The sequence below is a fragment of the Pongo pygmaeus genome, chromosome 6 (genome assembly GCF_028885625.2).
Source record: "Pongo pygmaeus isolate AG05252 chromosome 6, NHGRI_mPonPyg2-v2.0_pri, whole genome shotgun sequence".
Classification (NCBI taxonomy): Eukaryota; Metazoa; Chordata; class Mammalia; order Primates; family Hominidae; genus Pongo; species Pongo pygmaeus.
The window spans coordinates 2,967,667-2,991,546 of NC_072379.2; the positions used below are offsets into that span (position 1 = coordinate 2,967,667).

A 23,880-nucleotide genomic window follows, 5' to 3' on the forward strand; every position below is an offset into this window, starting at 1 on the left:
CTCCTAGGACCCCCATCCATTCACTCCCACCTCCTGGAGATTTCTGATGCTAATTTGTCTTCTGTAGGTCAAAATGCCAGAAAATGCTACAGGCCACACAGTACTTTTTTTTTTTTTTGGAAGAGATCTTTATTAATACAGTGCTTTTATTAATAATTCATACCTTGTCTAAGTGGTAAAAATCTAGCAGAGGATTAACCCATGCCCATGGTATTTGAAACTATAAAGAAGAAAGTTTTCTCCTGTATTTGTTAGGAATTACTCGTGGCTGCAAGTAACAGAGAACTGAAATAACAGTCATTTAACACAAGACACAAATTTCTTTCTGTCTCATGTAAAACCCAAGCAGCCGTCCTGGGCCCCCAAGTGTCACCAGTGACGTGGTTCCTTCTCTCTTTCTGATCTACCATCCTCCAAGCGGGGTTTCCATCCTCACAGTCGCCTCAAGATGCAAGGACACTGCTGGTGCTCCAGCCATTGCGTCTGCATCCCCGGCAGAAAACTGGAGGAAGCACCATTTGTCTCTCCCCCAAACCTCCCCTTACATTTCCCTAATTGCAAGGGAGGCTGGGATATGTGGTCTTTGAGCTGTGCATGTAGATTCCCAGGAGAAGTCAGGATTCTCTGAAGGAAGGGGAGTCTGGGCATTAGGTTGTTGGTGAGCAGTTGCTCCCACAGTTCCCACATTCAGGCAGACTTGGGTTTGAATCCGAGCCTGCCACCCAGCAGCTTCCTGCATATGCAGCGTGGTGCCCCGTGAGGTTGCAACCTGGCCTGGTTTGGCTGTGCCTGTCAGGTCCGCACTCGGCAAATTTGCATCAAGGGGGTGAAGGAGAAGAATGGTTCTAGAACTCCTAGGACTTTTGCTACCTGCTGGGGAGTGGGTGTGGCTTTCCTGCACCCCTCAAGCTCGTGGGCAGTGGGGTATGAACCCCCCAGAGGGCTGTACCCCACATGCTTGCTCCTGACCTGCAGGAGGAAGTGGGGCTGCCCTTTAGGGACATTGAATGTGGGGCAGGGGCAGTTATGTGCAGAAAAGAGCTGAGTGACGGGGGCCTGGCCTCAGGGCTGGAGTTACGGGGCAGGCCAGACACAGACTGCAATGGCTCCCCAGGGTCAGTGAGAGGATGGGCCCTTCTCAGGGTGACAAGATAATTTATTGATTTTCCAAATCAGGATGCATTTGAGTCCATAGGGTGCGATTAGCAAGTATTATCCTAAGCCCAGGGGTAAATCAGGCCTGTCCTGGGACCCTGGGGTGTGTGGTCACCCCATCTTCACCCTACCCAGGAACATGGGGCCTGAGTCCCCAGCTAAGCTCACTGGGCATGGTTTTCAGGTTAGGAAGGCGGCAAGGGCTCAAGGCCTTGCAAGCTGTTCAAAAACAAAGGGTCAAAACAAAGAAATAATAATACATTTTAATGCAAGAGAAATCATAGCCTGGTACACACCCCTTTCCCGATCTGTCCTGCCTGGGGATGTGTTTACAGTGAGTGTGTCCCCAGGACTGGTAGTCACCTGGCTGTCGGGGTCCCCGCCCTACTGGTGGCAGCACGCCTGTCCCCAGCATTACATTCAACTGCTGCTCTGGCTCTCGAGAGGCCGGCTGGCCTCGGGCCTCTGGCTTGGCGTCCTTTGCTCTCCTGTCTCCCTGCTAAGGCCAGCAGGGCCAAACTGCTAGGCCAGGTCAGCCAGGGCTGGGGGAATGGGCTGCACCCTGCTCCTCCCCAGGTGCGACTGTCCCCCCGGGGCTCCATCACTGGGTGTGGCAGAGCGTCTGCTGGGGCAGCTCTGTGGGCCACAGGATCCCCCCGCACCCACCGCATCTCTCTGCCTAGGGTGCCTGCCTCATAGGATGCCCCACACCACAGCGTCTCTCTGCCCGGGGCGCCTGCCTCACAGCTGGTCCTCGTCCACCCAGATGGTCTTGCGCTGCTCCTCGCCGATCTTGTCCTTGACAACGCGGAGCAGCTCCTCTACGCTGCCCCACATGTCAGGTTCCACCGTGGCGTACAGGCACGGCAGGGCCTCCAGCTCCTTCTCCTTCAGCCGGCACACGCGCAGGAACTCCTCCTCCGTCTCAGGCCGGGGCAGCAGCTTTCTGGGAGGAGACATGCAGGGGCTGTGGGGAGGCTGCCAAGGCTGTGGAACTGGTGTGGCACCACCTGCCCGGCCACCCCTGACTGCTGCGGTCCCCACCCCTTCCCTGCCTTGCTTCTCCCTATAGCGTCCATGCCTCTTAACGCTAGGGACTGTGCCCCTTCATGCTGTTCATCGGAAATTCCAAACACATCCTTATTGATTGATTGATTGATTGATTGAGATGGAGTCTCGCTCTGTCGCCCAGGCTGAAGTGCAGTGGCATGATCTCGGCTCACTGCAACCTCTACCTCCTGGGTTCAAGTGATTCTCCTGCCTCAGCCTCCTGAGTAGCTGGGACTACAGGCACGTGCTATCATGCCTGGTTAATTTTTATATTTTTAGTAGAGATGGGGTTTCACCATGTTGGCCAGGCTGGTCTTGAACTCTCGACCTCAAATGACCTGCCTGCCTCGGCCTCCCAAGGTGCTGGGATTATAGGCGTGAGCCACCGCGCCCGGCCACATCCTTTTTATTTTTAATCGTGCTAAGATACGCATAAAATAAAATCAACCATTTTACCTATTCTTTAAGTGAGTAATTCAGTAGCATGAGGTATATTCACACTGCTGTGCAACCAATCTCCAGAACTTTCTCAACTTCCCAAACTGCAACTCTGGGCCCATAAATACTCACTCCCCATCTTCCCTCCCGCAGCCCCTGAGAACCACCCTTCTACTTCCTGTCTCTAGGAATCTGACTGCTCTAGAGACCTCACAGAAGCGGAATCACACACAGCATGTGTGTTTTTGTAACTGGCTTATTTAACTGAGAATAACACCCTCAAGGTTCATCCATGTTGGAGTGGGTGTGAGAATCTTCTTCCTTTTGAAGGCTGAATAATACTCCACTGTATGGGCCGGGTGCGGTGGCTCATGCCTGTAATCCCAGCACTCTGGGAGGCCGAGGCAGGAGGATTACTTGAAGTCAGGAGTTCGAGACCAGCCTGGCCAACATGGTGAAACCCAATCTCTAGTAAAAATACACACATTAGCCAGGCATGGTGGTGGGCGCCTGTAATCCCAGCTACTCGGGAGGCTGAGGTAGGAGAATCTCTTGAACCTGGGAGGTGGAGGCTGCAGTGAGCTGAGATCGTGCCATTGCACTTCAGCCTGGGTGACAGAGTGAGACTCCATCTCAAAAAAAAAAAAAACTCCATACAGTAATTTTGTTGCGATACACACTGCACCATAAACGCATTCCCAGGCAGGACAGATCAGGGAAGGGGGTGTGTACCATGCTATTATTTCTCTTGCATTAAATGTATTATTATTTCTTTGTTTCAACTCTTTTTTTGTTAACAGTTTGCAAGGTTTTCAGCTCTTGCCATTTCTAGCCTGTATGGGTGGGCCCTATTATGTGTATTCACTCCCCACGGATGGACCCTTAGGTGACGTCCACGTTTTGGCTCTTGGGAGTAATGCTGCTGTGAACACAGGCGTGTAAATGTCTCTTACAGACCCTGCTCTCAATTCTCTTGGGGATATGCCCACAGGTGGGGTTGCTGGATTATATGGTATTCTATTTTTAATTTTTTGGGGCATCGCCATGCTGTCCTCCACAGTGGCCACTCTCTTTTGCATTTCCAGCAGCTGCGCATGGGGTTCCGACGTCTACCCTCCTCGTCAACACTTGTTAGTTTCTGTGCTTTTGGTCCTGGCCAGCCTAACGGGTGTGAGATATCGAGGGGGGATGCCCGTCTCTTTTGCTCACTGCTGGGTTCCCCAGAGCCTAACCCTTCACAGGGGCTCAACGAGTATCTGGTGAAAAGGAATGAATGGGCCTAAACTCTCAGTCTGTGATTCCCTCTGTAAAATGGCGTCAGGACATTTATTTTGCAGGTGCGTGCGAGGCGGGGCGGGGATCCGAGATGAAGTCACTTAAGGGCCAGTCTGTCCTCATCACTCAGGCACCAAACCTCAGCGCCATCCTTTCGTTCTTTTTTTTTTTTTGAGACGGAGTCTCACTCTGTCGCCCAGGCTGGAGTGCAGTGGCTCGATCTCAGCTCACTGCAATCTCCCCCTCCCACGTTCAAGCAATTCTCCTGCCTCTGCCTCCTGAGTAGCTGGGACTACAGGTGCCCGCCACCACGCCCAGCTAATTTTTTGTATTTTTAGTACAGATTTTTTGTATTTTTTGTATTTTTTGTATTTTTTAGTACAGACCATGTTGGCCAAGCTGGTCTTAAACTCTCAACTTCAGCTGATCCGCCCACCCTGGCCTCCCAAAGTGTGGGGATTATATGCGTGAGCCACCGCGCCCGGCCTCTGGTTCTCTGGAAGCCCAGAGTGAACCCTTTCCCGAATCCTGCAGGCTCGACCCTGAACATGGATCCAGAGTCAGACTGCCTCTCATCGCCTCTCAGACAGAAGCCCCGCCCACACCGCCACCCTGCCCGTGTCCAGAGGTGAGAGGTGCGTTTATACCCTAAAATGGACCATGCCACACCTCTGCTCAGAACCTTCAGTGGCCTCCAGATGCACCCGGAACAAGATGCCGCAGCCTCCTGTGGCCCCGGTGGCCTGGACCCGCTGCCCCTCACCGCTCCGCCCCCCACCCCTCCGCCTCTCACCCCTCCGCCCCTCATCCCCCACCTCTCATCCCTCCGCCCCTCACCCCTGCACCCCCACCCCTGCACCCCTCACCCCTCCACCCCTCACCCTCTGCCTCTCACCCCTGCGCCCCTCGCCCCTAAGCCTCTCACCCTCCGACCCTCACCCTCCGCCCCTCACTCCTCAGCCTCTCACCCCTCTGTCCCTCACCCCTCCGACCCTCACCCTCCGCCCCTCACTCCTCAGCCTCTCATCCCTCTGTCCCTCACCCCTCTGTCCCTCACCATTCCGCCCAAACACCTGTCTCAGGGTCTGAGCACCAGCTGTTCCCCCGCTGCCCAGATTGCGTCTTCTTTCTCATCTCCTAGGCCCCCCTCACTGCCATGGGTCTCGCTGAGGGATCCCCCAGGCCTTCCCAGACCACCCTGGGTGATGGGCACTCCGCCCCATCCCTCCCAGCTCTTGTCCCCCGGGATGCGCCCCATGTGTGAGTCACCATCTCGGCCGCTGTCCTCGGCGTCAGCTCTGCAAGGTCAGTCCCGTACTTGGTGAGGGTTTACAAAAGGGGTGCATGAGGTGGGGGCACATAGGCCTCCTGCGATCCATGGAGGCTTGGTGGTGCGCTAGGGACAGGAGGGGACAGCCCCTAGGGGTCTGGGAGCCCTACCTGAACCTCTTGATGTTCTTCTCACACACCCGGATGAAGAGCACGATGGGGTAGATGTTGGACTTGATCAAGTCTCTGGTGCAGCCGATCCCAGCCTCCAGCAGGCAGTGCTTGTTCTGCGGGCACAGCGGCTTGGGTTAGCGCAGCCCACCCACCTCCCGCTCCTGTGAAGGTGCCTGCGGCGGGGCCTGGATGCAGGGTTGGGGTCTATAGCGGGGTGGGAGCCCTGAAAGCCACCTGCCACTGATCCAGGAGATGACCCCCATGAGTCTGGACACTTCAGGACTCTGCTGACCACAGTGATGTTCATGGGCAGAGACGAGGCCCTGGCTGGGGTGGACCAGGTCGCATGACTGAATTTGAATGAAACACCTGCTACCAGCCGGGCGCGGTGGCTCACGCCTCTAATCCCAGCACTTTGGGAGGCTGAGGCGGGCCGATCACTTGGGGTCAGGAGTTCAACACCAGCCTGGCCAACATGGCAAAACCCTGTCTCTATTAAAAGTATAAAAATTAGCTGGGTGTGGTGGCCCACGCCTGTAATCCCAACAACTCAGGAGGCTGAGGCAGGAGAATCGCTTGAACCCGGGAGGTGGAGGTTGCAGTGAGCCGAGATAGTGCCACTGCATTCCAGCCTGGGTGACAGAGTGAGACACTGTCTCAAACACACACACACACACACACACACACACACACACACACACACTCCCAAACACCTGCTACCCTAGCCTGCCTTCAAGTAAGAGGGTAGGGAACACGTGAAGGGTGAGGTGGCCAGGCTGGCAGGTCGCAGGAGTATCTGCAAGGGTTCTCAACCATGAGCTCATCATTTTGAGAAAGGACAATCTCTGCTTTGCTGAAGGCATCGCTTAAAAAAAAATTCCACCAAATGTTGGCTGGGCGTCATGGCTCATGCCAGCAATCCCAGCGCTTTGGGAGGCGGGAGGATTGCTTGACACTAGGAGTTCGAGACCAGCCTGGGCAATATAACAAGACCCTATCTCTAAAAATATTAAAAAATCATTAGCTGGGCATGGTGGTGCATAACTGTAGTCCCAGCTACTCGGGAGGCAGAGGCGGGAGGGTTGCTTGAGCCTAGAAGTCGCGGCTGCAGTAAGCCGGGATCGTGCTCTGCACTCCAGGCTGGGCAACAGAGCGAGCCCCAGTCTCTAAATAAATAAATAAAACATCAAACTTTGCATTGGAATAGAACATAAACACAGCATTCTAAGTGTGCAGCTCAGTGAATTTCACAAACTGAACACAGCCTGGAACTAGCACTCGGGTCTGGAGGTGGGAATGACCACCCCCCCACCCAGGGTCCCCTTGGACCTCCTGCGGGGCCACTGCTCCCCATTCCCCACCAGCAGGACCATGGCCCACATTTCTACAGCACAGATCTGCTGGAGGGCTTCTTCTTTTCAGCTAAAAACAATCTCAGCTCCAACCCTGTCCGCTCACTTTCTATTCGCTCCAGCTGTCAGAATTTCCTAAACTGCTGTGGCCCAGACTTAAAAAAAAACAAAAACACCACCATCTGCTCTTGCCATCCCCAAGGTCAGCGTCCACCACGGAGCCAGCCCCCAGCTGCTGGGGGAGCCCTCCACTGATGCAGACCGAGAGCCCACCACAGAGCCAGGCCCCAGCAGCTGGGGGAGCCCTCCAGTGATGCGGACAGAGAGCCTTTCCTTCATCCAGTGCTGGGACGAGGAAGAGCTCAATGCTTAGGTCACGTTGTCTGGCTCCAAAGACTCCACATTGCACACAGACAACCTTTTTGCATCGTTGCCAATAACTCTCATGATGTCCCGTTTTCCCCTCGTTTGGTGAATGCAATACCTGTCACCTTCATGTTCATCCTGTCTCTTGCCCTGATGAGCTCGTTCTCTATCTCTGGCCCTTGTTATCACAACCAGACAGACACACTCCTAAATAATGCGAACACACACCAGCTCCAGGAAGCCATCACAAATAGAAAGCAGCTCCAAAATAAAAACTCACTTCGGAGCCCAGGGAACAAGGGCGCAGAGAGGGAGTTAACACAGGGCAGCTGCTGGGACAAGGGGAAAGGGAGAGGTCTGGGCACGGGGAAGTGAAAGCAACTCTTCATCCCACCCTTGTCCCTGGCCCAGGTGGCCTCATGAGGATCATCACGGAGGGGCCTGGCCCCATCCAACCTCCCAGCCCCCGCCTCACCTTGGCGGCCACAGCTTCGATGTTGGCAGGGGTGATGCATTCGAACGCGTTGGGGTTCTTCTCTCGGGAGTAGATGATGGTCTCCGTCTTCTGCCTTCTGAGGAACTCATCCCTTGTGACGATATCTGCAGAGAGAGGGGCCAGTCCTGAGGGCAGCACGAGGTTGCCTTGGGTTGACCATCCCACCCAGGCCCTGCCTGCCACCTTCTGGGATCTACAGAACTCGATGTCCGATCCCCTTCCTGCCGTGTTTAAATGAATCTCGTCTCCCCTCTACTAGACTGTGAAGCTCCTTGAGGGCAGGGCTAAGGTTAACCTTCTTCATACTCCCCATGGCAGCCCATAGAGCAGGTGCTTGGCAAATACTCATGGTTTGGCTTCTCAGCAATACCTTTCATTGGACAAAGCAGCTCAGGCACCGTGGTGCAAGGCTGATCACCAGTCTAAATAAATCTCCTGTTCCACCCACCCATCCACCTACCCATCCATCCACCCACCCACCCATCTACCGACCCCTCACCCACCCACCCACCGTCAACCACCTATCCACCCATCCACTTATCCATCCATCCATCCATCCATCCATCCATCCATCCATCCATCCATCCATCGATCCATCCATCCATCCATCCATCCATCCATCCATCCATCCATCCATCCATCCATCGATCCATCCATCCATCCATCCATCCATCCATACATCCATCCATCAATCCATCCACCCACTCACCCATCCACTCACCCACTCATCCTTCCATCCATCCATCCACGCACCCACCCATTTATCTATCAATCTGTCCACCCACCCAGTCACCCATTATCCATTCATCCATCCATCCATTCACCTATCCAGGGGGAGGAGGGGTGATGGGGAGGAGGAGGAGGGAAGAAGAGGGAGGAGGGAGGGGAGGATGAGGAAGGAGAAAAGGAAGGGAGGAAAGAGGGGAGGAGGGAAGTGAGGAGGGGGACGGGAGGAGTGAGAAGTTGGAGGAGGGAGAAGAGAAGAGGGAGAAGGGAGGAGGAAGGAAAGGAAAGAGGGAAGAGGGGGAAAGGGAGGAGGGGAGGAGGGAAGAGAAGAGGGGAAGTGGTCCTAGTCCATGGCTCCCGCGGGGCTCCCCAGGTGGCCGTGGCTCGCTGCTCACCTGACTTGCAGATGGTGAACTCCATGGCACCTCCCGAGTTGAGCAGCCTCTGCACCAGCGTCTTGGCCAGCACAGTGGGCGTGAAGAGCACGGGCCGGCGGCGCTCGCAGTAGAAGGCGCGCACCAGGCTGTAGGGGATGAGGCTGAGGTTCTTCCCCAGCTCGCTTTCGGGGTCCAGCTCTGGCAGGGGCAGGAGAGGGCGGCGGTCAGACCCCTGGGGCTCCGAAGACCTTCCACGGAGGATGGGGCCCCTGGGCTGGGTCCTGCAGGCCACCGTCAGTGTGGAGGCCTGGCTGCTGCCCCGGGCATCCAGTGTCTGAGGTCACCTCGGGCTGGCACTGCTTGGGGCTTGTGTGCCGGGGAGGGGAGGTGTGCTGGGGGGCAGGCAGAGTGTGTGACAAATGCAGGAACCTTGACTGAGCTCTGGAGGGAAAGTTTGCTTTGGCAGACGATCAAGGAGGGCTTCTCGGAGGAAGGGCATGGACTGGGTACAGCCCAGAGGAGGGGAAGGCGAGGGCAAGGAAAGCAAGGGCCGGCGGGCGCCCACGAGATACCAGGACCAGCGGCCAAGGCCTTGGGTGTCTCCCAGGAGCACTGGGAGGGAAAACTTGGCCTCAGTTCCGCCTTCTCAGTCCCTCTCTGGCTGGGGTGGCAGAGCCACGCAGAAGCCTGGGGTTCTGAAGAAGCCACCCCCCAGGTAGCCTGAGGAAACCGTTCCCAGAAACAGGCAGCCTGTCCCTTGTCCCTTGTGCCTTTTCTTGTCCCCTGGCCTGGCCACTCCAACTCCCAAAGGGCCAGCCCGGGAAGCCGCCCCAGGACCTCCTCTGAGATCCAGCCAGGGCTGTGGCTTCCCTTTCCCTGAGCAGGGCCAGCCAGGGTCAGCAGGGTGGGGGACGGTGGACCGGGAGGCCCCTTGCTGGGTTGATAAATGGCAAGAGGCACTCAGTGGGTAGAGAAATCAATAAAACGAACACTTCACAGCAAACAGCCCCAATTAACACGGGCACCCGGGCGTGAAGCAACCACAACGAGAGCGTCGTTATCGGGTGAGCTTGGCGGGATGTCACCCCGAGGCAGCATGGTCCTCACAGCCAAGGCCAGGCTCCCTCACCCTTTTAATTTATTTCTGTCTTTTATTTTTATTTTTAGAGCTAGGGGTCTTGCTGTATGGCCCAGGCCAGAGTGACTGCAGTGATGTGATCTTGGTTCACTGCAGCCTCAACCTCCTGGTCAAGTGATCCTCCCACCTCAGCCTCTCAAGTGGCTGGGACCATAGGCACGTGACACCACGCCTAGCTATTTACATATTTTAAGATCTATTTTTAATGCTTTATGTTTTTATTTTTAATGTTTTTATACATTTTATAGTTTTATATATATCTATCTATCTATCTATATATATATATATTTTTTTTTTTCTGAGACGGAGTCTCACTCTGTCGCCCAGGCTGGAGTGCAGTGGTGTGATCTCAGCTCACAGCAAGCTCCACCTCCCAGGTTCACGCCATTCTCCTGCCTCAGCCTCCCGAGTAGCTGAGACTACAGGCGCCCACCACCACGACTGGCTAATCTTTTGTATTTTTAGTAGAGACGGGGTTTCACCGTGTTAGCCAGGATGGTCTCGATCTCCTGACCTTGTGATCTGCCCGCCTCGGCCTCCCAAAGTGCTGGGATTACAGGCGTGAACCACCGCGCCCAGCCATAGTTATATTTTTTGTACAGATGGAGGTCTTACTGTGTTGCCCAGGCTGGCCTTGAACTCCTGGCCTCAAGCGATCCTCCAGCCTTGGCCTCCCAAAGCACTGGGATTGCAGGCATGAGCCACCTGTGGCCACCCTCTTCTCCCTTTTGAGGACTTCCAGGCCCCCTCGCAAGGACCAATGTGCCCCCAGGTGAGGGTGAGGCATGTGTGACTGTGGCTGGGAGTGGTGGGAGGGGCCAGGCGGTCCCCATGTACCTTCCTGCTTCTCGGTCAAGAGCTTGGTGGCGTCCAGCGAGGACCGGGCCAGGCTCCCTAGCGGGCTCCCCGAGATGATGCGGACCCGCTCGTTGCTGTTCATCCGCTTATACTTGTTCTCGGACCTGCTGACGAACTGGAGGAGCAGAGGGAGGGTTGGGGGAGGACTGTTTTGCTTCCGCTTCTAAACGCACAGAACCAGGCAAAGCCAGACCTTTGTTCAAATCCCCCCTCTGCCCCTGGGGGTTCCTGGGCCAGTCATTTCCCCTATAAAAACAGGAGACTCCCAGCAGGTGGCTCGAGCCCTTTAGCCACTGGAGAGATGTTCTGAGTAGGTAAATGAGTGAATCGGTGCCCACGCTGTCTTCCGCAGCCAGATGAGTCTCGGGTCAAGCTCATCTGCATCCCTGTGGGAACCTCAGGTTCAGCTCTGCGGGCACTGTGGGACCTGAGCCGCCCCAGCTGTGAAGACCCCTGGCTGGAAACCCCTGTGGGCAGGGACTGCCCCCCTGCAGGGCATGTGCTAGACAATGCCACCTCCCTCTGACACTGTGCTCACTATGCCTTTCTGCCTCGGTATCCCTAAGTTTAAAGGGGGGCACACACTTTTTTCTACAATTCACAGAGTTGAGTCCTGGAGGGCAGAAATGGATGCCCCTGCAATGGGCCCAGAAGCAAGTTCACACCATATTCTATGGGCTACTTTGAGTCTCTCCACACTCTTCCTTCTGCAGGAAGGAAAACGCATGGCATCTGGGGTGTCAGCCGGCTCTCTGTTAACTGGCTGCAGGGCTCTGGATGAGACTCCCAAGGTTTCAATTTTTTTTTTTTTTGAGATGGAGCGTCGCACTCTCGCCCAGGCTGGAGTCCAGTGGTGCGATCTCGGCTCACTGCAACCTCCGCCTCCTGGGCTCAAGCGATTCTCCTGTTTCAGCCTCCCGAGTAGCTGGGATTACAGGCACCTGCCACTGCACCCAGCTACTTTTTGTATATTTAGTAGAGATGGGGTTTCGCTATGTTGGCCAGGCTGGTCTCGAATTCCTGACCTCAAGTGATCCACCCGCCTCAGCCTCCCAAAGTGTTGGGATTACAGGCGTGAGCCACTGCGTCTGGCCCCAAGGTTCCACTCTTGCATGTCATGCGGGTGTAAAAATGCGTCATCTCTAATGGTCCGGCCCTCGTGAACCCCTCAGACTTTACCAGGGTTCCTTTCCACCTGGGTGTCTCTCCGCCACTTGTTTGTGTCTACCTGAATTTTAGGGTCACACTGCTCACAATTTCCCTGGGCTTCCCTGTTCCAACGTCGAGGTGGAGCAGCGGAACGTAACACTGTCTCCGTTGGAGTCTAATGAGTGAGGCAGCGACACAGGAACATGCTCATGGGGCCACATTTTCATATTACCCCCCTTGGCTTTTGTCCACGGGCGATACAAGAAACAATCCCAAAGAGTGTTTCTGCGTTTATGAGAAACCATTTCTGAAGATACCACACACGATGCTAGTCAATGTTCTTTGTATAATGATCCACGTAAAAAAAAAAAAAATCCCTTTTAGAATTAAGCAGAAGGGAAAAGTCCTTTCTGGTCTTGATAGCTAAAATGTTTCCCAAGACAGATAAGATTGAAAGACTCTGCTGGGTTCCCTTTTTTCCTTGGCTGCCGGGATGCTCAGATAAGTTGAATGCTCAATTAATGAGGACCTGATCTGGCCTGGATATGCAGGATGTTTGTTTTCATCTCCTGATACACTGCTTCTGATCTTTCTACTAGTATCTGAACAGCTAACTTCAGTTTCTTTTCACCATAAGTTTCCTCAATCTTTTATGAAAGTGGGATTTGCTTCCCGCAGGCACAGAGACTGTCTACCCACCTGTCACTGACAGGATAAAACGGAACGGGAGATGTGAGGCACTGTGAAGAGTTGCAAGTAGTGTACAAACACAAAGCATGGTTATTTTGATTTGGGTGTCTCTTCTCAGCGGGGACAGGGCAGGGCCACAGCAGAATATGATTGAAAGGTTGGCAGGCGCTCCGGAGAGCCTTACCTGAAGGAGCTGGCCAAAAAGGAAGCTTGCTCGCGAGAGACGGGGGCTGACCCGGGGGTCGCTTGTTGAAAGCGCTTCTTCCGGCTGCAGGGTGTTCTGAAATGAATTTATCAATCAGTCAGGCCCTGCTGGGCTTGGCAGAAGGTGAGAACACAATGATGCTGGTGAGAACCGGAGACCTGTCCTCAAGTCCCCTCCGTGCTAACGCTTCCTTAGGGAAATCAAAAGGCTGCAGGCAAGGGGCGGGGGCAGGCAGGGGCAGGCGGGGTAGAGGAGAGGAGTCCTGGAGACTTGGGAGAGAGGTGATTTGCTTCAACAGAGACCAGGGATGGTAGAGCAAAGGCCTGCAGTCCTGCTGGAGCCAGAAACCTAGGCTCATCCTCTTTTTTTTTGAGGCAGAGCCTTGCTCTGTTGCCAGGCTGGAGTGCAGTGGCATGATCTCAGCTCACTGCAACTTCTGCCTCCCAGGTTCAAGCGATTCTCCTGCCTCTGCCTCCTGAGTAGCTGGGATTACAGGCGCACCACCATATCCAGCTAATTTTTGTATTTTTAGTAGCGACGGGGTTTCACCATGTTGGCCAGGATGGTCTTGATCTCTTGACCTCATGATCCTCCCACCTCTGCCTCCCAAAGTGCTGGCATTACAGGCGTGAGCCACCGCGCCCAGCCTTGTTTTTGTTTTGAGACAGGGTCTTGCTCTGTCACGTAGGCTGGAGTGCAGTGGCACGATCTTGGCTTACTGCAACCTCTGCCTCCCACGTTCAAGCGATTCTCCTGCCTCAGCCTCCTGAGAAACTGAGATTACAGGCATACCATCATACCCAGCTAATTTTTGTATTTTTAGTAGAGACAAGGTTTCACCATGTTGGCCATGCCGGTCTTGAACTCCTGACCTCAAGTGATCTGCCCACCTTGGTCTCCCAAAGTGCTGGGATTACAGGCATGAGCCACTGTGCCCGGCCAGACGCCAACCCCTTGTCCTGGAAAGTCAGGACCTGTGGGAGGGTATGAGAGGATGGGGCTTCTTCTACAGGCAGCATCTCATTCCTAAGGAACCAAGGAACCAAGTCCCCTAGAATTCATCATCCCAGCACAGATGGATTGCATTTGTTACTGCCTCTAAAAAAGACCCGGGAGTTAGGTTTGAAGCTGGTGAGGTCCCTGTCCCTGCTGCCCCCACAGGGTGCTTGGCAGACCTACCCGGAGTGTCCGCAGGGTGTGGTGGGTGCCGTCCACCTCCTCCCGGCTGCCCCGGTGCATCAGGCGCTGCAGTTTGACCAGGAGGAGCTGCTGGGCTCTGGGGAGTGAAGAGAGGAGCCTCAGGGGCTGAAATTCAAGGGCCAAGCACTGGGAAGACAGCGGGGCCGCAGCACCACACCAGCATGGGTGGGGCGCGTGTCCGACTCTGCGTAGGGATGGCCCTGTGGCTGGTGTGCACTCTGAGCCCAGGGGGCACCTGGGGAGAAGATGTGGCTCCTTGTATCTGTGTTTGGATCCCACCTCCAGCACTGGCTCGCTGTGGGGCTGCAGCAAAGTGGCTGAACCCCTCTGAGCCACGGTCTCCTCGTCTGTAAATCTGGTGTGATGATGCTTGCCTTCGAGGACTGCCCTGAGGTGTGGTGTTATGGTCTTATAGATGCTGTGGTATGGATGTGTAGTGTTACAGTCTTACAGATGCTTCCGGATGCCTGCTGTGTGCCTGACACACTACCTGTGCTCAGTCCTTGGGGGCTAGTGCTGTTATAATGACAACGTTGTTGTCGGGATGTGGTCCACGGAAAAGAAATGACTAGTGAACCCAGCGAGACAGCATAGAATTGAGTGGTCTGCTCACTACCAGATGGAAGAGGATTCTACAGGATTCTAGTGAAGGTTGAGAGAAACATCCCTGAGGAGGCAGGAAGGGCTTCCTGGAGGAGGAAGGCCTGGGGGACCTCGCTGTGCAACAGGGAAAGCAGTGGCCTTCTTTGGCCTGGGCTTCTCTATAAGCCCCTCTGCTGATGTTCGTGGCATCCGCAGCCCCCTGCCTGGTCCTTCTTAGACTCAGGGAAACGGAGGCCCCGCCCTGGTTCTGGCCTCACCGGCTGTAGCTGGGTATGGTGCCCATATCCAGGTCATGGTCTGTGAAAGGGTCGACCCGCGCACACAGCCACTCGTGCCTGTCCTGGTACATGGTGTCACGGACGTGCACAACATCGTCACACTTCAGGGACATGGTGCAGGCGTCCAGCTGGCTGGAGATGTTCAGGTTCAGCCGGATGTAGAACGAGTCCCCCGATGTGATCAGGCCGTCCTCCATGTCCTTCACCAGCTTCCGGTACCCTGCGGAGGGAAAGATGCACCATCTGTCTATTGGTATGGGGTCCCCCAACCATCAGAGCAGCTCCTAGAGCAGCTTTCCTCACCACCAATGTGCCTGTGCAATATGCCGCTCTTAGAGCTCATAGCCAGGGGAAAGTTCTACCTCCCCAATGAAGGGTAGCCATGTTGTTTACCAGTTTCCCTTTTTGTCTTGGCTGCCAGGAAGCTCAGAGCTAAAATTTTTGCCAAGTTGCAATGATCACCTTTACTAGCATTCCCGTGACATTCTTCGTATTTCCCCACCATTATACAGCACTTGTTTTTTATTTTTTTCATTGATGCACAACTAGCATACAGTAAACTGCATAAATTCTTAAGTACTCAGTTCAATGAATTTCCACAAATGTATATGTGTGGGCAGCAACAACCAGAACCCTCTCTGTCAGTACCTTTCCTAAGGGGAACCATCTTCCTAACCGACGTTGCTATAAATAAGCTGAATCTCACTTCACATAAGTGGAACCACTTCACATAAGTGGAAGAGTGTATGTTCTCTTCACTTCCAGCTTCCACTGTTCAACATTACACCTGTGAGATTTGTCTGTGATGCTGCAATGTAGCTGGAGGGCGCTCTTTTTCACTGGTGTATAGTACTCCATGGTATGTGGATGTATCCATTCTCCCATGTGCAATTTGCATTGTTTGCAGTTTTGGGCTATTGTGAACAACTCTGCTATGAGTTATTCATACACACTGCTGTCTGTGGATATATGTGCTCATTTCTCTTGGGTATATATACAGAAGTGGAATCACTTGGTCATAGAATATCTATCTATTCATCTATCTATTATCTTTCTACCTATTATCTGTCTATCTATGGATATGCGTGCCCATTTCTCTTGGGTACATACACAGAAGCGGAATTACTTGGTCATAGAATATCTATCTATCTATCTATCATCTATCCATTCATCTATTATCTATCTACCTGTCATCTATCAATCATCTATCTATCAGTCAATCAATCATCTATCTGTGGATATATGTGCTCATTTCTTTTGGGTACATACACAGAAGTGGAATTACTTGGTCATAGAATATCTATCTATCTATCTATCTATCTATCTATCTATCTATCTATCTATCTATCATCTATCTACTTATCCATCCATCATCCATCTACATATCCATTATCTATCATCTATCTATCTATATATCTATCTATCTATCTATCTAATCATCTATCTACTTATCCATCCATCATCCATCTACGTATCCATTATCTATCATCTATCTATCTATCTATCTATCTTCTATCTATCATCTATCTACTTACCCATCCATCATCCATCTACGTATCCATTATCTATCTATCTATCTATCTATCTATCTATCTATCTAATCTATATATCTTCCACCTATGTATCTTCTATCTCTCTGTCTTCTATCTTCTATCTTCAATCTTCTATCATCTATCTATCTATCTATCTATCTAATCTTCTATTATCTATCTATCTATCTATCTATCTATCTTCTATCTATCTTTAGAAGATACTGTCAAATGGTTTCCCAAAGAGACCATGGCACATGTTGTTTTAACCTTATTTAAATGTCATCAACCTCCCAAGTAAAGTTTTGCAAATACTTTGTGAGGGAGCGGGGCATAAACCATGATATCAAACCATAATATAAACCCCCACATCAGCTCCACATGCTGAGGGCTGTATAATACTGCGGAAGCTAAAATGGTTCTAATAACCAGAGTAGCTTGTCGAATGTCCACACCCACATTCCAGGGCCGTGCCAGCCAGCTGGATTATCTGATGAATGTTCCCACCCACTGTGCATGGAGAAACAGGGGTTCCCTGTCAGGTCCATCCGGGGGATCTTGGCCTTGTCCAGCACATCTCAGAATCCTGCCCGTCCACCTGGCCAGGGGCCATTGTGATCGCTATCTGAGTTCTCTGCCTCCTATGAAAACGGAACCTGCACACAGGACCCTGCCGGAATGAACTTTCTTTCCCTGGAATTCCAGACTTGCAGGGCTGTGCTGCTGCACAACTCCGGGCTTGGGGGGTGCTGCTCACGTCATATTCTGCAGGCCCACAGATTTTCTGCTGGGCTGGAAGATCAGGGTGCACAATTGGAGAGAAGCCTGTCCTGCAGGTAGGGACAGAGCATCATTATTGTCTTTGCACGGGTAGGGCACTGCCGGGAAGGAGCTCAAGCAGGAGGCTCTGGAGAGTGGATAGAGAGAAACTGGCTATTTATTCTCTGCTGAAACATTCATGAGCCCTGGCTGTTAAAAATAAGATCCAGCTGCAGAGATAATCATGTAGAAAAACCCAGAGGTGAGAACGAGAACTCAGACTTGTTCAGAGCAGAAAACAAAGCTCAGAGCTCACAGCCCAGGAATCTTGGCCGAGAAGGAGGAGATCCCATTCAAAGGATGCTGGGGGCCCTGTGAAAAGGGAGGGTGAGGCCCGCCTGCCCCGGAGCTGGGGGATCACAGAGCAAGAATCCTGGGGCCCCGGATGTGGTTCAGTGGTCTTGGTCCTGGGTAGAGAAATCTCTAGGCCCCCTGGCCAGCAGTGCCACAGAATATGATGTAAGCAGCGCCCCCCAGAGTTGTGCAGCAGCACAGTCCTGCAGTCTGGAATTCCAGGGAAAGAAAGTTCACTCCAACAGGGTCCTCTTTGTAGGTTCTGTTCTCATAGGAGGCAGAGAGCTCAGGTAGCCATTGCTATGGCCCCCGGCTTGGTGGGTGAGCAGGCTTCTGAGACACGCTGAACAAAGCCAGGAATCCCCCAACAGGACCTGACAGGGAACCTGTTTCTCCATGCCCAGTCCGTGGGGAGACTGACCCCAGAGCTGCTGCCTACAGACATCAGGGACGGGAAGCCCGAGAGAGGAGGCAACTTCCACTTGCCAGGGAGAGAGGGCTGAGCTGGGCCAGCCGGGGCTCCGACAGGTGTGCCTGAGGCTGGGGATGCCGTGTCCACTGTGATCCAGCGGACAGCCCGAGACACCTGGGCAGGTGCATGCAGACGTGGCCAAAGAGCCAGCTCGAGACAGCAAAGCGCTGCTCACAGCTGTCACCATCCCTGTGTGCTCTCCCAGACCTGCCCCTGCACCTCGTGATGCTGCCAGGAAGTGCCCATGCCTTCCACTGAACAGATGAGCAAGCAGAGGCTCTAGGCGGCGAGGTCGCTTGTCCAGGTCAGAGACTTGCCTCCCTGGCCAAGGGTCGCTCCGGACGGTGGAGGGAGGTCTCACCTTCGTGGTTGACCTTGTAGTGCAGCGTGACGGGGCCGCTGCACCTCTGGATGGTCCAGTGGGCTTCCTCTTTGGTGCATGTGTCCAACGGGACACTCTGCCTCTCACCTCGGATGCAGCCTTCTAGCTGGAGAGCAGAGACAGCGTTTGCCTCCCGGCTCCACAGGCAGCAGAGCTGCAGGAGTGAGACTGCTCTCTGTACATTGGGAAAAAAACCATCTCTCCCCGAACAAAGACTAGCTCAGTGCCAACAGGGGGAAAAAGCATTTTGCTCAGGGGGTTGCACCTGCCTCCTGCCTGCACCCTGGGAGCTTGCAGGATGCAGAAGCATGAGCGGGGAGCTGGGGAGAGAAGGGTCCCACAATGCCGATGGTCTGACCACCTTCCAGCTCCCTCCTCCTGCCCGAGGATCCGTGGCTGAATGCAAGGCTTAGGGGCTCCTAAATGTCACCACTGACACTACAGTTGCAGCCACCTCCCTTGCCACCAGCCCCTCACCAGGAGCAGCTGGTGGCCCTCACGCAGGCCGGCTTTCTCGGCCAGAGAGCCAGGCTTGACCGAGTGCACGAAGCTCCCTCGCGCGTTGCCTCCCAGCAGGGTGAGCTGGGAGGTGAGGCTGTCGCCGTTCAGCGTCGTGTGCTGCACCGAGGGCCCTGGGCCCCGCACATGCCCCACGGAGGTGACCGAAGGCCGGAAGGGTCTGCAGCAGGGAACAGAATGGCAGTTAGGCAGCTGGGCTGAAGAGAGAAAAGTCCTACTGGGACACACCGGGGGTTGGTGGTGGGCGCCAGGACCCCGGTGGCATGGCCTCCTGCGGTCATCAGGCGCCAGGGTGTCCTGGCTCCGAGAATGGCCCTTAATGGCTAAGGGAAGTGAGAGCTCACAAGTGGCTCCTGCTGCGAGAAATGCAGATGAGGAGAGGAGCTGAGGCACCCTCTGTCGCCTGCAGCAGCCATGCTGGGACTGACAATGGCCATGTCAGGAGGGTCCCCTTGAGCGCGGCCCACTGGGCTCCAGTGTGTCATGGATGGGGACTGCTGGGTATCTGGGTCCCACTTCTTTGCCTCTGCCGTGCTGCATGGCCTTGGGCAAGCCCCTCCCTCTGTGGGCCTCGGTTTCTGCACCTGGACACTTGGGAGGTCAGAAGAAGTGATTTCTTTTTTTTGAGACGGGGTCTTGCTCCGTCGCCCAGGCTGGAGTGCAGTGGTGCAATCGTAGCTCACTGCAGGCTCAACCTCCTGGGCTCAAGTGATCCTCCTGCCTCAGCCTCCTGAGTAGCTGAGACTACAGGTGTCTGCCACCATGTCTGGCTAATGTTTAAATTATTTTGTAGAGATGGGGTCTTGAGTGTTGCCCAGGCTGGTCTGGAACTCCTGGGCTCAAGCAATCCTCCTGTCTTGGCCTCCCAAAGTCCTGGGATTAGAGGTGTGAGCAAAGCGCCCAGCCAGGAAGTGATTTCTGACTCGGGAATGCTACGATTCTGGTTCTGCCTCTAGGAGAACAAGGCCCATGTGCATGGTCCCCTTTGCAAGACAGCGAGGGGGAAGGGGTCTTTATCCCATCCCCCCCCTCAACCCCGGCTTCCCCTTCACTGGGGTACCTTTCCAGAGAGAACTTCCTGAACATGAGGTTGACCTGCTCCAGGTCGTAGGCATCCAGGCCCTCGGATTGGTGGGACGAGGAGGAGGAGTGAACGGAGGAGGGTCCGAAGGAGTAGCGTTCGTGACTGTCATCTGCAGAGGGACGAGGGCCCATCAGTACCAGGGGTGGCGGGGAGCTCTGGAGACAGCCCTGGGACCTGCTGGGCTGGTGCCGGCACTGGGGGCAGGCTCGGAGCCCTCCTTCCCTACTCTTCCCGGGCAGCCTCCCAGGAGATCGGTCTCTGAGGTTCCCTGGCGCAGATGGCTGAGTCCTGCATTGAATGTCTCCAATGCAGACGTTCTCCAGCCTCCAGGAGCTTCCTCTTAGTGGGAAGCCTTATCAGGTATCTGGTTTTTAAGATTCTTTTTTTTTTTTTTTGTATCTGGAAAAGGGGGGCTTTCCATTAGCAGTTGCTTGTTCTAGTTTTTTTTTTTTTTTTTGAGAGAGGGTCTTGCTATGTTGCCCAGGCTGCAGTGTGATGGTGTAATCAGAGCTCACTGCAGCTTCAACCTCCTGGGCTCAAGTGATCCTCCTGCCTCAGCCTCTGGAGTAGCTGAGACTACAGTTGTGCACCACTATGTCTGGATAATTAAAAAAAAAATTTTTTTTATAGAGACGGAGTCTCACTGTGCTGTCCAGGCTGGTTTTGAATTTCTGGGCTCAAGCCATCCTCCTGTCTTGGCTTTCCAAGGAGCTGGGACTACAGGCACATGCCGCCATGCCTGGCTAATTAATTATTTTTTTGTAGAGACAGGGTCTTGCTATGTCACCCCTCCTGGCCTCCAGTGATCCACCTGCCTTGGCCTCTCAGAGTGCTGGGATTACAGGCGTGAGGCACTGCGGCTGGCTTCATTCTGTTTTTGAATTGGGCCCCCAGATTTTCGTTTTGGGACCCTAAGGCCTCACTATCATCCATCAGCTTCCTGGCCCACAGGGGCCTGAAACAGGGCGGGAAAAGGAGGGTCTGGCCCCAATAGGAGGCCCCTTCCTATCTTCTCACCCCAGGTGGACCCGGAACACCTGGGGGAAAGACACCCACTGCCCGGAGCTCTGGGTGGCTGGGATGGAGGGAACTGCAAATCTGCTCGGGGCTGATAACAAAGGCTTCTCTGCAAACGGAATTTTTCCCGACACTGCAAAATACTTTGGACGGTTGCCCAGGATTCTCTCCCCTTTCCAAAACTCTTTCAATTCTTCTCATTACCCAGCCTCGATTAGGTGCTAACCTCTCTTTAACACTTGATAGCGCTGATGCTTCCCCATTAAGGAGGACCACTCATCTTTCGTTTCATTGGTTGGCAGCCTTAGCTGGCAAAGGCTGGGGGAGCCCTGGAAGAGAGGGGGCTGGCAGGGCACACCCGGAGGACTCTGAGCCACAGTCTCCCCTGCTGCCAGCTCTGTCGGGGCCAGGGGATGCTGCCACCCTCCCTCGGTGCTGAGACAGGCTTGAAGGTGGTGACCCTGCAAGCCCGCCTCCACCCTCCCTACTTCTCCCCATCCTGCTTTGCCCCTCCAATGTCGACCTGTTTCCCTGGCTTTGCCCTTCCAATGTCAGCCTCTCCCCTCAGCCTTGCACCTCCAAAGTCGGCCTCTCCCCTCAGCCTTGCACCTCCAAGGTCCGCCTCTCCCCTCAGCCTTGCACCTCCAAGGTCCGCCTCTCCCCTCAGCCTTGCACCTCCAAGGTCCGCCTCTCCCCACAGCCTTGAACCTCCAAGGTCCGCCTCTCCCCACAGCCTTGCACCTCCAAGGTCCGCCTCTCCCCACAGCCTTGCACCTCCAAGGTCCGCCTCTCCCCACAGCCTTGCACCTCCAAGGTCCGCCTCTCCCCTCAGCCTTGCACCTCCAAGGTCCGCCTCTCCCCACAGCCTTGCACCTCCAAGGTCCGCCTCTCCCCACAGCCTTGCACCTCCAAGGTCCGCCTCTCCCCACAGCCTTGCACCTCCAAGGTCCGCCTCTCCCCACAGCCTTGCACCTCCAAGGTCCGCCTCTCCCCCCAGCCTTGCCCCTCCAATGTTGGCCTCTCCATCTGCATGCTGTATTCCTTTTGCAGAGGCTGGTTAACAGTTCAACACATGAATTTCGTATGAGAAGTCCCTGCTCCCAGCCTACTCTCTGCCCTCCTGTTCTTTACTGTTTCTGAGGCTCCTTTCTTTATCTGTAAAATGAGGGTAACAATAGCATTTCTGAGAGCGGTTGTTGAGATTAAACTGGATCAGGTACGCAGGTCGAGCCCCTCCATGGTGCCCGGCTAGAGTACGTGAGAGCTACGCTTTTTAAAAGCCCAGACCTAGCTCGCGCCCTCTGCATGGCAGCTGGATGGGCCCCCATTACCTACACGATAAAGAACAAGCTCACAGGGCATCTCTCCACCATGCGCAAGCCCAATGGGGGACAGAGGCTTATCTTTTGTGTTCAAGAGCGACTCTGAGTCCACTCCACATAGTAGGTCTTAAGGACCTGTGACCCTCCACCTGTGACCCTCCGTGACCCGTCCTACCCAGGACCCTCCCGGATCTGAGAGGCACGTACCGTCCAGATCTAAGGCGTCAAACCCGCCGCTGTCATTGTCTTCTTCGACTGTGCTGCAAGACACAAGGGAGGGCGGGGAAAGCATGCATGTGAGTGTGTGTGTGTGTGCGCGCGCGCACGCAGGCGAGGGAGAGAGAAGCTTCTGGAAGGTTCCAGGCTTCCGGGCGGCCTTGCTTCTGAGAGGGCGGTATGGGTGGAGGAGGTTGGGACAAGGAAGGGTGGAGGAGGCATGAGGATCCCTGGAAGGGTGGGCGGCCCGGAGGTCTTGGAGATTGCCTCCTCCAGCAGGGGAGGAGGAAAGCCAGGGCAGGTGAACAGAGGCCCCGCTGGCCCCACCTGCTGTTCATGTCTCTCTCACTCTTCTCCGACATGGCACAGGACAGAGATCCATCTGCCCTGTGTGATGGGTTTGGGAGCTGAGCGCCCCTCAGCCGGAGTGGACACAGCAAGCTTGCTGTGCTCTGGAGTTCTCAATTGTCTGCATGTGGTTTTTGCAATAGTGCTTCAAGGTGCAGGTGCTTTGATGCAGACGCCACATGTGGCTTCTGAAAGCTGCTTTCAACACCTGCCCCCGGCTGGCCAGAGGGAGTCCCCGCAACACAGCTGCTGGTGGAGGGGCTGGCGTGGGTCTGATTTTTTTTTTTTTTTTGAGATGGAGTTTTGCTCCTGTCACCCAGGCTGAAGTGCAATGGTGTGATCTTGGCTCACTGCAACCTCTGCCTCCCAGGTTCAAGCGATTCTCCTGCCTCAGCCTCCCCAGTAGCTAGGATTACAGGTGCATGCCACCATGCCCAGCTATTTTTATTTTTTATTTTTTAAATTTTTATTAGAGATGGGGTTTTGCCATGTTGGCCAGTCTGGTCTTGAACTGCTGACCTCAGGTGATCCGCCTGCCTCAGCCTCCCAAAGTGTTGGGATTACAGGCATGAGCCAGTGTGCCTGGCCTAGTGCAGATCTTTGCTGCTGATCTCTGGAGCCAGCCAGGGAAGGCCATGCTGAGAGGCCCAAACCCAGGCCCCAGCGGGACCGGGGGTGTGGATCCAGCCTCCAAGGCCACTGCTTGCTCTCTGCCCTTCTGGAAACTGCCCAACAACCTCTGACTTTGTAGGTGACGTGCCAAACCCTGATAGGCTGGAAACACCCGTCGCCCAGGCATACATCTAATGTGGTTCTCCTTGTGAGGACTCTAATGGTTTTCAGGAAGTAAGGAAGGTGGGAGAGGAGATTGGAGAAGCCATTCATGAGTTTCTTTTTTTTTTTGAGACAGAGTCTCGCTCTGTCACCCAGGCTGGAGTGCAGGGGCATGATCTCGGCTCACTGCAACCTCCACCTGCCGGATTCAAGCGATTCTCCTGCCTCAGACTCCCGAGTAGCTGGGATTACAGGCGCATGCCACCACGCCCAGCTAATTTTTTGTAATTTTAGTAGAGATGGGG

At 54.4% G+C, this 23,880-nt stretch overlaps 1 protein-coding gene across 3 annotated transcripts in view; it reads right to left on the minus strand.

Moving 5' to 3' along the window:
* Positions 1-343: 343 nt before the first annotated feature.
* The window catches only part of CARD11 (caspase recruitment domain family member 11), a 139,941-nt gene continuing 116,404 nt past the window's right edge, over positions 344-23,880 (minus strand). For all 3 annotated transcript variants that reach the window (XM_054494580.2, XM_054494581.2, XM_054494582.2), the window contains 12 exons: positions 22,445-22,497; positions 19,875-20,007; positions 18,773-18,974; positions 18,275-18,401; positions 14,779-15,019; positions 13,898-13,994; positions 12,698-12,793; positions 10,654-10,789; positions 8,697-8,876; positions 7,555-7,679; positions 5,359-5,474; positions 344-2,101 (listed from right to left, as the gene is read on the minus strand). In XM_054494580.2, the coding sequence (XP_054350555.1) occupies positions 1,897-2,101; positions 5,359-5,474; positions 7,555-7,679; positions 8,697-8,876; positions 10,654-10,789; positions 12,698-12,793; positions 13,898-13,994; positions 14,779-15,019; positions 18,275-18,401; positions 18,773-18,974; positions 19,875-20,007; positions 22,445-22,497 (1,711 nt within the window). In that variant the 3' untranslated portion in view covers positions 344-1,896. The remainder of the gene's footprint in view (positions 2,102-5,358; positions 5,475-7,554; positions 7,680-8,696; positions 8,877-10,653; positions 10,790-12,697; positions 12,794-13,897; positions 13,995-14,778; positions 15,020-18,274; positions 18,402-18,772; positions 18,975-19,874; positions 20,008-22,444; positions 22,498-23,880) is intronic.